Here is a 13,315-nt window from a genome sequence, read left to right as displayed (position 1 = left end):
TGCAGCCGGAATTCTTTCAAGTTTACATTATTATCATTGAATCACAGAATAAAATATGAATTCCCTTTTATCTTCTCTTTCCTTTAGCCAAGCAAGTTATTTATTTCACTGAAGAGATGGAAGATGCCGAAGCCAAAGAGAAGGACACCATGGTTACCTTTGAGTGTGAAACAAATGAGCCTTTTGTTAAAGTCAAATGGCTGAAGAACAATGCTGAGATTTTCTCTGGTGACAAATATAGGATGCACTCTGACAGAAAAGTACATTTCTTGTCTGTTCTGGTAATCAACATGAAGGATGACGATGAGTATTCTTGCGTTGTTATTGAGGATGACCATGTAAGATGTTCTGCCAGACTCCATGTGGAAGGTTAGTCTTGTTTATACATTTGGTCTTACTTTAATAATAATAACTTTAATATACAATTTATTTTGTAATGATTCAATTAAACACAATGTACTTGTCATGTTGCAGGTGCCCCACTTGACATTGTGAAGAAACTGGAGAGTGTTGAAGTTCCTGAAACATATGCTGGAGAATTTGAGTGTGAATTGTCCCGTGAAGATGCTGAGGGAACCTGGTACTTTGGAAACAAGGAGATCACTCCCAGTTTGAAATATGTTGTCTTCTCTCGTCGCGGACGACACACCTTATCTGTTAAAGATGTGAAGAAAGAGGATCAAGGAAAATACACTTTTAAAGTTGGAACTTTGAGCACAAGTGCTTCCCTGAAGATGAAATGTGAGTCTTACCTCCATTAAGAGATATAACTGATGGTGTGATCTATGTAAGTCATCCACCATTTAATAATTATGTTATTTTTGTCTCATTCTCTCATCCTAGTGCGTCCTATTACACTCATGCAAGGCCTCTCTGACCTGACTGTCTGTGAGGGTGATATTGCTCAGCTGGAGGTACGCTTCTCACAGGAGAATGTCGAGGGGACATGGATGAGAAATGGACAACCCATCGCAGCCTCAGACAGAATTCACATTGTCATCGACAAATTGGTTCATAAGCTGCTCATTGAAAATGTCAACAGAGATGATGCAGGAATGTATTCCTTTGTTGTTCCTGCTCATGACATTTCCAGTACTGGAAAGCTCACCGTTCAAAGTAAGATCATTTTTAGCAGATGACATTGCACCAAAATCGATTCAAGGACTGTAGTGTTGTCAGAGTACTGATTCCCTTTCTCTCAATCTCTCACAGCTATTGGTATCTTGGCACCACTCAAGGACATTACATCCGTTGAGGGCACCAAGGCTGTGATAGAGGCTAAGATCTCTGCTTCTGACGTCAGCTCAGTGAAATGGTACCACAATGACAAGCAGGTGATGGCCAGTGACAGAATCCAGATAGTGGCAAAGGGAACCAAACAACGTCTGGTGCTCACCAGGTCCTTTGCCTCTGACGAAGGTCAATACAAGCTGGTTGCTGGCAGAGTTGACACAAGCTGTAAAGTGACCATTGAAAGTAAGTAATGTGGTGTCGTAGAATTGTTTTTTTTTTAGCTAATACAAAAATAAATAATTATCCACATATATGTATGTACACCATGTATAAAAACCTTTATTTGTTTATTTTTCCAGAAATTTCTATTGTTAAGCAAATGGAGGACCGTGTTTGCACAGAAACCCAGAATGTGACTTTCGAGGTGGAGTTGTCTCACGCTGGTATTGATGCCCTTTGGACCCTGAGGAACCAGCCACTCAAGGCTGGTCCCAAGTACAAGATAGAGTCCAAAGGCAAACGCTACAGCCTTACAGTCGTCAATACTATGAAGGATGAGGAGGGGCAGTACATGTTTGCTGCTGGGGAGAAGACATCCAGTGCAAAACTGACTGTATCAGGTATGTCACACTTTTTGGGCGGAATTACAACTGCTGTCTGTGCAATAGTGACACTGTAACTGCAGGGGTTACATTCCAAGACCTACTGCAGAAAGCCGAAAACAGCGAATCAGTGGATACAGGGGTGTCACTGTAATTTGTTTTGTACATATCTCTGTCAATACATTTCCATATGCATATGGCATTTCTGTTTACATTTTAATCTTCTCTTAGTTTAATTTTGCAATAATGTCCAGCAAGTTTTAGTTCTTTCTTGCAACATTCTCTCATAAAATATAAATTAAAAGATAACAAACAATGTATTCCGCTTCAATTGCACTAGGTGGTGCCATCAACAGACCCCTTCAGGACCAGACTGTGGCTGAATCCCAGAGTGCCGAGTTTGAGTGTGAGGTCGCCAATGCCAGTGCCCGAGGGAAATGGCTGAAGGACGGCCAGGTCGTTGACTTCAGTGATAATATCCGCAGTGAGGACAAAGGTGCTGTGAGGCGCCTTATTATTGTCATCACCAGAACACAAGACGTTGGTGAATACACCTACCAGGTGGCCAACTCCAAGACAACAGCCAACCTGAAAGTTGAAGGTGAATATCATTCTTTAATTTTTTTTTTTAAACGTCTAACTATGGTTACCTACTTTTCAAATCATGTAGTAATAATTCGATTTTTTTATATATTTAATTTACTTATTAAATTCAATTAATAATTTCTTTGCAATTCATTTTTTATTTTGTCTTGCAACAGCTGTGAAAGTGAAGAAGACTCTTAAGAACCAAACTGTCACTGAGACTCAGGAGGCTGTGTTCAGCCTGGAGCTCACCCATGAGAATGTGAGGGGGTCTCAGTGGACCAAGAACGGCATTGAGCTTGTTCCAAGTGACAAGTATGAAATCTCCATGGAAGGCATGGTGCACACCCTAAAGATCAAGAACTGCAACACACAAGATGAATCAGTCTATGCTTTCAAATTGGGAAAGCTCTCGGCTAATGCCAGACTGAATGTTGAGAGTAAGTGGTCCATTTGTTTGATTTATTTTATTTTATGGATTTATTTTTCTGGTAGTACATTTTAAATGTTTTTATGCATATTCTAAAATGACAATTGCCCTATTTTTCTAGCAATCAAAATTGTGAAGAAGCCCAAAGACATCACCTGTCTGTTGGATGCCGCTGCTTCCTTTGAATTGAGCCTATCCCATGACAACATCCCAGTGAAATGGATGTTCAACAACATTGAACTGAAGCCAAGTAACACCTGCCAGATACTGTCAGAGAGGAAAGCACATAAACTTATCATCCAAAATGTTGACAGCAGCAAGGCTGGGGAATACACTGCTGTAGTTGGACATCTGCAATGCAGTTCTTATCTACATGTTGAATGTAAGTCACAAAAAATCTCATTATAATACTTATTATTAATTATTCAAAATTGTTGAAATGTGACTCATTCTATTTTTTTTCCTCAACTAGCCCTGTGTGTCACAAAGCCAATGAAGAACATTGAAATCCCTGAGACCCACGTGGCAACCTTTGAGTGTGAAGTGTCACACTTCAACGTCCCATCCACATGGCTGAAGAATGGTGTGGAGATCGAGATGAGTGAGAAGTTCAGGATTGTGGTGCAGGGGAAGCTCCACCAGCTCAAGATCATGAACACCAGCAGACAAGACTCAGCAGAGTACACCTTCACCTGCGGAAATGACAAAGTCTCTGCTACACTGACAGTTAGCCGTAAGTTTGACTTTTTCCTCAAGGCTCTGTAACGATTTACAATGATAACATCCAACATCCAATAACCACAAACCTTTTGAATTTCTTGTTCTTTTCCCACAGCCATTTTGATCACCTCCATGCTTAAAGATCTCAATGCTCAGGAGAAAGACACTATTACCTTTGAGGTTACTGTCAATTATGAAGGCATCACCTATAAATGGTTGAAGAACGGTGTAGAAATTCGGTCCACTGACAGGTGTCAGACCCGAAGCAAGCAACTCACCCACTCTCTCACCATACGCAATGTGCACTTTGGTGACAGTGCGGACTACAAGTTTGTTGCTGGAGCAGCAGAAACAGCTGCAAAACTCTATGTTGATGGTAAATAATTTAGTTTCTCTCTGTTTGCAGAAATTCTGTCCCAGCAACATAAATGTGAAATTTAATTTTGTTTGCTCTTTTTTTAGCTCGTGTGATTGAGTTCACAAAACACATCAAAGACATCAAGATAACTGAAAAGAAAAAGGCCATATTTGAATGTGAAGTCTCTGAACCTAATATCCAGGTGACATGGATGAAAGATGGACAGGAACTTGAAATATCCGAAAGGTATATTCCTTTGCTACATATTGGTCATGTTATAGAAAAAAGACTTAAAAGACTGATTTAACTCATTCAATGTTGTTAATTCACAACGATATTCTCCATTTTCTAGATACAAGGTTACCACAGAGAAATGCCTGCATCGTCTGATGATTCAGACTGTCCGCATGTCTGACGCTGGAGAGTACTCTGTGGTTGCTGGGTCCAGTGTGTCAAAAGCTCATCTTACCGTTGAGGGCCGTGATATCCGGATCACAGAACCTGTCGAGAAAGAGATCACGGTTAGCGCTAAGCTTTCTTTTGTTCAATGTATATTTATTGAGATTTTCAAACACAAAAGACAGTAGACACAATAACACTGGGACAAGCAAACAGACTGCGCTAAGCTTTCTTACACTTTACCAGTCAATGTCTGTTCTTACCAAAAATGAATCGATTCATCATTAATAAATTAATGTTAGAAGTGGTGACAATAAATGCTTTTCTTTGGTTTTAGGTTGTTGAGAAACATAGAACTACATTTGAGTTTGAAGTCAATGAGGAAGACATTGAAGGCCGCTGGCTGAGGAATGGAGTTGAAATCCATATTCTCTCAGAGGAGCGGTTCACCTATGTGACCATTAGGAAGACCCACCGCCTGTCAATCACTGAGACCTTCAGAACTGATGCTGGGGAGTACACCTTTATCGCTGGCAAGAACAGGAGTGTGGTCACGCTTCATGTAAAAAGTGAGTACCACGCTGGTGATGCTCCAAATATCTAAATTTACTAGACAGAAGAACATCTGAGGTGACCTACTAGAAGTGATCTTTTCTGAAATATAATCTAGCATGAAACATGTTCATGTTCGTCTACTTACAGTAATTCACAGAGTATTTTGCCTGAACATGCCTCTGCGCACTTTTGTGAAACCCCCATTACTTCTATCTCCCGACAGTTCCTGAGCCACCCAGGATCATTCGCCAGATGGAGCCTCTCACCGTTGAGGCTGGCAAGCCTGCCCGCTTCACCGTGGAGGTGACAGGAATCCCTCAGCCTCAGGTGGCTTGGTACAAGAACTCCCAGGCCCTGACAGCTGGATTCAAGTGCAAGTTCCTTCGAGATGGGAATGAGCACACACTGCTGTTGATCGAGGTCTTTCCAGAGGATGCTGCAGTCTATAACTGTGTGGCCACAAATGACTTTGGCCAGGCAACTAGCTCTGCTAATCTTACTGTGGAAGGTAAATGTGTTTCTATTCATACACTTCATTACACTTAAGAGGCCACACACACACATAACTGGCAAGCAATGCTCTTAAAAGAAATGAAACTCTATAATGTTCAGACTATAGTGTTGGTGAGAGTGCCATTTATCAGACCTGAAAAGAAAAGAATAATGACTTATGACTCTTGACTTCTCTTTTCTCCAGTCTCTGAAGTGGTGTCCCCTGACTCAGGTGCTCCTCTCTCTCCCCCTGTCATCATCTCTCCAATTCACAATGCCTCTGCCAAGGAGGGTGAATCTGTCAGATTCCAGTGCCGTGTCTCTGGGGATGGTATGTCTCACAATGACATCCTATGTGTGATCAAATATTTCACCGTATCATAGTATTATCTGGTAACTAAATTTGATTCACTGACTTGTTTTCCTCCCTGTCAAGATCTGAATATCTTGTGGTACTGCAAAGATAAGGAGATCAAGCAGTCCGACTTCTTCAGGATGTCCCAGTTTGACGATAACTGCAAACTTGAGATCGCCAGGGTTTACCCTGAAGATGAGGGGGAGTACACTTGTGTTGCCCGTAACTCCGCAGGAATGGTATCATGCTCTGCAGTTCTGAAACTTGATGGTGAGTTTCATCTTTTGGAGTCATATGGAGGTTGTTGATATATTTGCAAGGACCTTGTGATGAATAATGTTTTGTGTTGAATGTTTATCCCAAACTATGGACCCACTACAATCGTTACTACTATGACAATCTACATGGCCCCTGTATATGATGATCCTTTATGATCAACCAAACCTTAGTCTTCTTACACAAAAACAGTTAATTGTGACTTACATTTAATAACGTAAATTTTATAGCATTTATCAAAAGCTTCATGTTTATGTACTGAATAGTGGGATACTTCCTTACAGGAGAAAAGTACGCTCAGGACACTGCATCCAAACAGTGGCATGCCACATCCAGTCTCTCCACAAGCATATCAAGTGTTAAGAAGGAACCAATTGGTCAAAGTCCCACTTTCATGCAGCCTATCTTGAGCTGCTCCGTATATCACGGGGAAGTGGCCAGATTCCATGCTTGTGTGTCCGGTATGCCGAAGCCAGAAATCTGCTGGTATCACAACCAGGAACCCATAAGGCCAACCAAAAATGTTGTCTTCCATTTCGATGAGATGACAAACACTGCCACACTTATCATAGTTGACGCTTTTTCTGAGCATGCCGGACTGTACACATGCAAGGCAATCAATAGCACAGGAGAGGCGGTTTGCACAGCTATCCTGACCGTAACTACAGAAGGTAAATTGACTATCGTTGAACTCAAGAAGTTTGTGGTTTCAGTAACACACCATCATTAATTATATTTTAGTCACCTTTCCTGGAAAATATTCCCTTAAAGTAAGATCACTGAGAGATCGTGATTACTCACTCACTACTAATTTCACGGACAGGCTAATCGCTGTGTGTGTTTTTAGGATATTTTTTCCTATCTTTTCTACTTCACCTTCAATGATCCACACCACTTGTGTTGTTTGATGTGGACCTCACTTTCGTTTTCTCTCACTTTCACTACTACACCCTGTTTGAGTGGATTGTCATTGACACATACTGTCTTCATAATGGTTGTGATGTATACATGCTTGTAATATCCTCTTAATTATCAACTCAAATGTTCTCATTTATTCTTTTGTATTGTTCAGATGAAACAATGAAATGTGTAGAGAGGCCAACTGCCTCAAGTCTTGGGAAAACTCTTTTGGAAGCTGTCGTCTTTCAGACAGGGCATGTCAAAAGCCCTGCAGCCTCTCTCCATGTTGAAACGTATTCAGTGTCTGCCAAGACTAAAGAAGACTACACAGGCAAATCATTTGACAGTTTGTCTAGAAAGACTTCGGCGGAAGCTCCTATGAGAAGGGACTCTTTGACATCTGAAAGTCTTACTACCCCTCCAGACACTCATCACATGGAAGCATTTTCTAAGGACATTAAACCAAAGGGACATTTCATCGACAATGTCCCTGTCTTGGAAATGTCTACAAGATCATTATTGCTTTTGAAACCATCTGTAAAACCTGATGAGGTTATCGAAGCAAAAATATCTCTGGACATGTACGAAAAGAAAATGACTGTACACCCTGAAAGTGAATCATCTTTAGCAAGAATCCCTTTAATGACTCAAAGAGAGGAGAACTATACAAAAGAGGATATGCCAGAAAGTGCCCAATTAGCCAACACTTCTACAGCAATGTCTTCCATCAAGATATCCCCAATGACTCCTTCTATCGCAGAACCTCAAAAAACAGAAACTCTCTTTGACAGATCTAGTGTATCAATCTCTTCACATTCTATGCAATTGATGCCTGTAGAAGTGGAACCACCATATACATCTGCCATGAGTATTGGTGAGATTTCTGAAGAGATCATTCAGCTGAATATTTCAGCTGGTACAGCTGCAGGCCCTCATGAGGTACAATCTTATTCTGAGGAATCCCACCCAGAGATAGATAATAAATTAGACGAGTCTTATATCAGGAAATCACATACATCAGTCAAAAGCAAGGTTATTCAGGAGGGTGGTAGTTCTTCAGAGAGGTCTTTTGTGATGTTGCCCAAGGATAGGTTAGACGAGTTTCCTCAGCCTGCTCTACATTCCTCTGTGTTTTCACACAGTGTTGAATCTCGTTCCAAAGAAGTCCAACAGCCTGGTCAACCTGATGATAGCTACATGTCTGAGACCACTCGAGGACAGTCATTGATGAAGATATCTTTGTCACCTCAGGAAAGTAGGACTGTTCAGCAGCAAATGACAGCTGTTAGCATTTCCAAGGAAAAACAGGAAAAACTGCCCCCTTTCTCGGTGTATGACATTCCTGCCTTCACTGAATCAGCTAACTGGCAAAAAACACAGAGGGATTTGCCTGACAATAGACAAGTATCAAAATCAGTGTCAGGAGAGTCACTTATGAGGATATCTCAGTCATCAACAAAAGACATGAATATTCCTCAAGACATTACCACTTCAAAGATGTCCACAGTGAGCATGTCTATGACCACAATGGAAAAATCTAGTGATAAGGCTGGTTCTAAGGAAATCCAGCAGATACAGTGGCCATGTGATAGCCAAGTATCTAAACCTGTTGTATTAGAACATGAAAATAGCAGTATTCATCAGCCAAATATAGTTTCAGAGGATTCAACTGTTAGCATTTCTAAGACTACACAGGAAATGGTTCCTCAACAGACCTCAGGCTATGACATTTCATTGTTAGCCTACAAAACTCAACCAGATTCCAGGCAAGTGATAGATGTGCCAGCCTCTAGCCACATTTCTGAAACTCTTAGAAGAAAGTCCTTAATGAAGGCATCCCCTGCACCTCCAAAAAGTGGGGATGTTTTGGTGCAAATGACCGCTTCAAAGAAATCAGTTGTGGGCATTTCACAACAAAAGCCTCCACAACAGACTGATTCTGACACATCTGTCTCACACAGCACTGAATCTGACTCTAAAGAAATGTATTCAGCAGTACATTGGCCTGAACCTACCCCCAGAGAAAGGCCCGGGATGGAGATATTGCTATTATCTCAACAAAGTGGTGAAGTTAAACAACAATTGATCACTCCTGGCAGTTCTGTTGTTAGCATTTCTAAGTGTGACCAGGAGAGGTTCATTCAGCAGACTCCAGTCAGCTATACAACTGACTTTTCACAAAGTCTTGAATTTGATTCTAAAGACATCCAGCCACACACAGGCTGGCCTGACCCTAGCCAAGTATTGGAAAGCTTTTCGGGGAAATCCTTTAATAAAATATATCCATTACCACAACAAAGAGAAACAAGTCAAGAAATGCTTCCTTCAAAGAATATAGCTGTGAGTATTAGTGAAGATGTTCCCCAACAAACCTCAGATTATGATACTTCAGTCCTCTCCTACAGTATTGAATCAGGCGATCAACCACAGATAGACAGGCCAACTACAAGCCAAATATCTGAAATGGTTGTAGGAAAGTCCTTAATGAAGATATTTCCATCACCTCACAGTGGGGATGTTAAGCAGGAAAGGGCCTTTGTTATGGCTATGTCCAAGAGAATGCATGAAGGGCTTCCTCAACAAGGCCCAAGTGATGATACTGTTCCTGAACATGCCTCTAAAGAAGGTGGCTGGCTAGACAGCAGCCAGGTATCTGAAACTATGTTTGGGAAATCCATCATGAGGATATCCCAGTCATCAGAGAAGAATGGGACTGTTCAGCAACAAACAGTCTCTGCTGCAAAGTCCATAGTTAGCCAATCTGGAAAAACATTTCCCCAACAGACCATGCACTGTGAAGCATCTGTCTCACACAGAGTTAAATCTGATGTGAAAGAATTGCAAGCACAAGTAGATTTGCCAGATACTCCCCATGTACCAGGATCTATCCAAAAAAAGTCCACCATGGTGATATCACCATCAATTGGATACCTTCCACAGAGTGGCAGAGATCAACCGCAGACAATTACCTCAGAATATCTAATTGATATACCTCATGATGTACCCTTAGTGGAGAGTTTTAAGGGAGATCAACTGCAGTCAATTACCTCAGAAAGGTCAGAACACCTAATTGATATACCTCATGATGTACTCTTAGTGGAGAGTTTTAAGGGAAAGAGCTCTAAGGATATTTCACTAATTAGAGATACAGAGATTCAGAGACCAGTATCAGCAAAAAAGTCATTTGAGGAAATTGCAGTGAAATGGGGCGAGGACACTTCTCCAGTTCTTTCTGTTGATTTTGACTCAGTCATCCACCAACCACGAACTTATCTTGAAGATGACAGACCAAAGACATTGTTGCCTGATACCTCTATAATGCCTGACAAAGTCAGAAAGAGAGAAGAACTACAATGGGAAGATTCACCAGAGCGTATTCAAGCCTCTGATTCTTACACTGAAGAGATGACAACCCAAGGAAGTGTCTGTCAGGGACTTGCCCCTTTTGACAAGTCTAGCATAATTTTGGAAAGCAGATTGACTAATCTTGATGTGAAAACAAATGACACAGCTCAGTTTACCTGCAAGTTTGATGATCCAGACTTCTCTAAGATTGTGTGGTATCATAATGGAACGGAGCTCATTTATACAGACAGAGTGAGACTTGCACAAAATGGTGGAGAGGTGACGCTTACCATTTGGAATGTCCAGCCTGAAGACCAAGGAACCTACAGTTGCCTGGTGAAAAACAGACAAGGCGAGAGAAGAACATCAGCACAACTCATGGTAGAAGGTGGATATAGTTTCAAAGAAGATTGTCATTTCATCTCATTTCATTGCATAAATCTTATTTCTTGGTAGCTTATTTCCTGTGAAAATCATCATACAATCCTCATCTCATCATCATCTTTATCGAATTCCTCACCCCTCTTTTAATGATGATCTTTTCATCTAATTGTATTCTTGTGGAAGCAGCTAAATTAAGAGCACACAATGAATTTCTCTTGTTTTTAGATAAAGGTTCTAAAGCTGACAGAATTCCTACAGTTTCAAAGGACCGCTCTCAGAGACCAGAAAGCTATCCCTCTTTGAAAAAATCTAGACAAACTATGAGTTTGAGGACACCAGAATCATCCCTTGAAGCAACAGATGATCACAGTGGCACTCTTGCAAAGTTGACTGACACATTGTCACCAAATGCTAAACCAGGTGAAGGTGTGTCTTTGCACTGTGTTATAAGGAGTAATCCCTCTCCTACTGTTATTTGGAAGCACAATAATACAATTCTTAAGGACTTTTCTTCTTTTTCCAATAACGCTGAAGTTGGTGTGTGTAGTTAAAATACACATTTTGGTCCTGGGCCGGACAGTCTTTGCACCCACCAGCAAGATTCCAAATGCAATTATAGAAGCTGGATTCAGTACCCAGTTTATTTTGCCATGTTAGCAAATGCATGCTCTTCGAAATCCCATCCACAATTTCCACCTTTATGTAAACCCTTTTCTCATCTTCAATGCTGGGTTAGATAGATATTCATTTGATTTGGGTTTTTTGGGGGGTACATTTGAATGTGTTAATTTGTGTTGGTACAATTGGCTTAATCTTACTTTCCTCTTTATTCTTCATTTTCATAGTGCCGAAAGTGCAAGAGGTGATTGAAGCCAAAATTGAGGAAGAAGTCAAAGGTAGGGTGCAACAATTACTTTCTGTTTCAGTCACTGAGATGATGTTACTCAAACACTGTATTGAATGTAATGTCTGAGAGCATATTAAGTGATGGTGATTGTACATACTGCATGCAAGCAGTTGTGTCTTTTTTTTTATTGTGAAAGGTTTGTCTTATATTTTTGATTTCTGTATGTTTGGAACTTTTGATGTTTTTACACAGCAAGCAATTTGACTGTTAAAATGCTTGCTTCACAGCAGTAGAGTTCTGCATCTATTTTTCCTGTTTAAAGCATGAGGAACATTTCTTGGTTGTTTCATGAATAAAAAAAAAAGTGCAGGATTAGAATCTTTTAAAGTTTCCAGACCCCAGGAAATAATGACTTAAAAGATATGGAAGTAGCCACATCTTTTAAATGTTTATTTCATTCCTTGCATCTGGAACTCCTTCCTGCAAATATTTCTTAGACTGGCTTGCAGATAGCGGGATGTGATTAATGTTGTTTGCTTTTTTAAATAACATGATTATACTTGTAAACTATATTAGTTCGAATAAACGCCTTCTCATGCAAATCTTGATCTGCTTTAATGCTCTGAACCTATTTTTGATTATTGGAGGACGATGTTCTTAAATATTTGAACATTTGAAGGATTAGAAAGGGCGTTTATTCATCTTTCTGCAAGTCAGGTAAGGAATATTGTAGGATAGACACATAACGTTAATCAACAAGACAGTTATTTTCTAAGCGAGCAGTTTTATTTGGAAACATTTATGCCTTTTAAGAAATTTATGCTTTGAAGAAATGTCCACAGAAGAAGGAACAAAACATCAAGCGATTTTCGCGTCAGAATGTTTAATAAAGAATCAAGTCTTGCGTTTATTCGAACAAATATGGTGAGTGAATCTGTTTTTTCTGGCTTTGTGACTTGTTGCATGTGTTTTAATATTTTCATTAATATTCCATTTGAAAATACTTTTTCAATTTCCATTTTTTTTCAACCAGTGGACATTTCATTGAACATTTTTTTCCCTTCTCTTGCAGAGTTGTTTTTTAATGAAGGAACTGAATCCCAGGATAGTAGAAGACAGCAACAAGGAGCTCTCTCAGACCCTGAAGAAAGTTTAGAGCATGCTCTTTTGTGTTCTCCACCATCAGAAAACATTAAGCCCTCTTTCACAAAAAAGCTAAAATTCCAGTCTGTTTTAGAGGGTGAACCTGCTGCCTTTAGATGCAAAATAATAGCTTATCCAGCACCAACCATTTTGTGGTTCCATAACAACAGACAGATTCACAGGGGACAGCGCCGTAGAATACATACAGAGAGTAAAATGCATTTGCACAGCACGTGTTTAATAATTGACAAAATAGTAGACAAGGATTCAGGAAGTTACAGGGTGATGGCTATCAATCCTGAGGGATCTGATGAGACCACAGCATCCCTTCTGGTTTCTTTAAAGGAAGAACAAGATGCTAATTATTTGTCTCGTATGAGAAAGTCTAAAAACCGTGAACGGAGCTCAAGCTTAGACTCCCTGTCCGACCCGAAGGCGGAGAGAACATTCAGAGTCGACCTTAGATGTGTTGGCTCTCCATTTGATAAAACATCTGAAGAGCAAAGAGGGCGAAGGAGATCTAAAAGTGCCATGTTTCGTACCATGTATTTCAGAACCTCCTCTCCTTCAAAGGCCCCAGACAAACCATCGCTAGAAACAGCCTCTGAGCGGGGACGCTCCCCAACCCCTATGTTTGAGAGACAAGAAAGGTTCAATGATCGTTATAGTGACATCTACTGTGATAGAGGGC

General features: G+C 40.4%; 1 protein-coding gene across 35 annotated transcripts in view; it reads left to right on the top strand.

Annotated features, from left to right (window-relative positions):
* Positions 1 to 13,315, top strand: part of ttn.2 (titin, tandem duplicate 2) — a 165,092-nt gene that overhangs the window by 16,061 nt on the left and 135,716 nt on the right. For 34 of the 35 annotated variants that reach the window (XM_031586121.1, XM_031586214.1, XM_031586205.1 and 31 more), the window contains 18 exons: positions 88 to 369; positions 475 to 741; positions 844 to 1,116; positions 1,213 to 1,476; positions 1,593 to 1,853; positions 2,176 to 2,436; positions 2,597 to 2,860; positions 2,972 to 3,232; positions 3,323 to 3,583; positions 3,686 to 3,946; positions 4,033 to 4,174; positions 4,281 to 4,449; positions 4,665 to 4,896; positions 5,106 to 5,390; positions 5,580 to 5,705; positions 5,811 to 5,999; positions 6,290 to 6,676; positions 11,480 to 11,530. In XM_031586121.1, the coding sequence (XP_031441981.1) occupies positions 88 to 369; positions 475 to 741; positions 844 to 1,116; positions 1,213 to 1,476; positions 1,593 to 1,853; positions 2,176 to 2,436; positions 2,597 to 2,860; positions 2,972 to 3,232; positions 3,323 to 3,583; positions 3,686 to 3,946; positions 4,033 to 4,174; positions 4,281 to 4,449; positions 4,665 to 4,896; positions 5,106 to 5,390; positions 5,580 to 5,705; positions 5,811 to 5,999; positions 6,290 to 6,676; positions 11,480 to 11,530 (4,236 nt within the window). The remainder of the gene's footprint in view (positions 1 to 87; positions 370 to 474; positions 742 to 843; positions 1,117 to 1,212; positions 1,477 to 1,592; positions 1,854 to 2,175; positions 2,437 to 2,596; positions 2,861 to 2,971; positions 3,233 to 3,322; positions 3,584 to 3,685; positions 3,947 to 4,032; positions 4,175 to 4,280; positions 4,450 to 4,664; positions 4,897 to 5,105; positions 5,391 to 5,579; positions 5,706 to 5,810; positions 6,000 to 6,289; positions 6,677 to 11,479; positions 11,531 to 13,315) is intronic. The other variant, XM_031586105.1, reaches the window with a different exon arrangement.

The sequence above is a fragment of the Clupea harengus genome, chromosome 2 (assembly GCF_900700415.2).
Source record: "Clupea harengus chromosome 2, Ch_v2.0.2, whole genome shotgun sequence".
Taxonomy (NCBI): Eukaryota; Metazoa; Chordata; class Actinopteri; order Clupeiformes; family Clupeidae; genus Clupea; species Clupea harengus.
The sequence above is the reverse complement of the archived record's forward strand: the minus strand, read 5'-3'. Positions and strand labels throughout refer to the sequence as shown.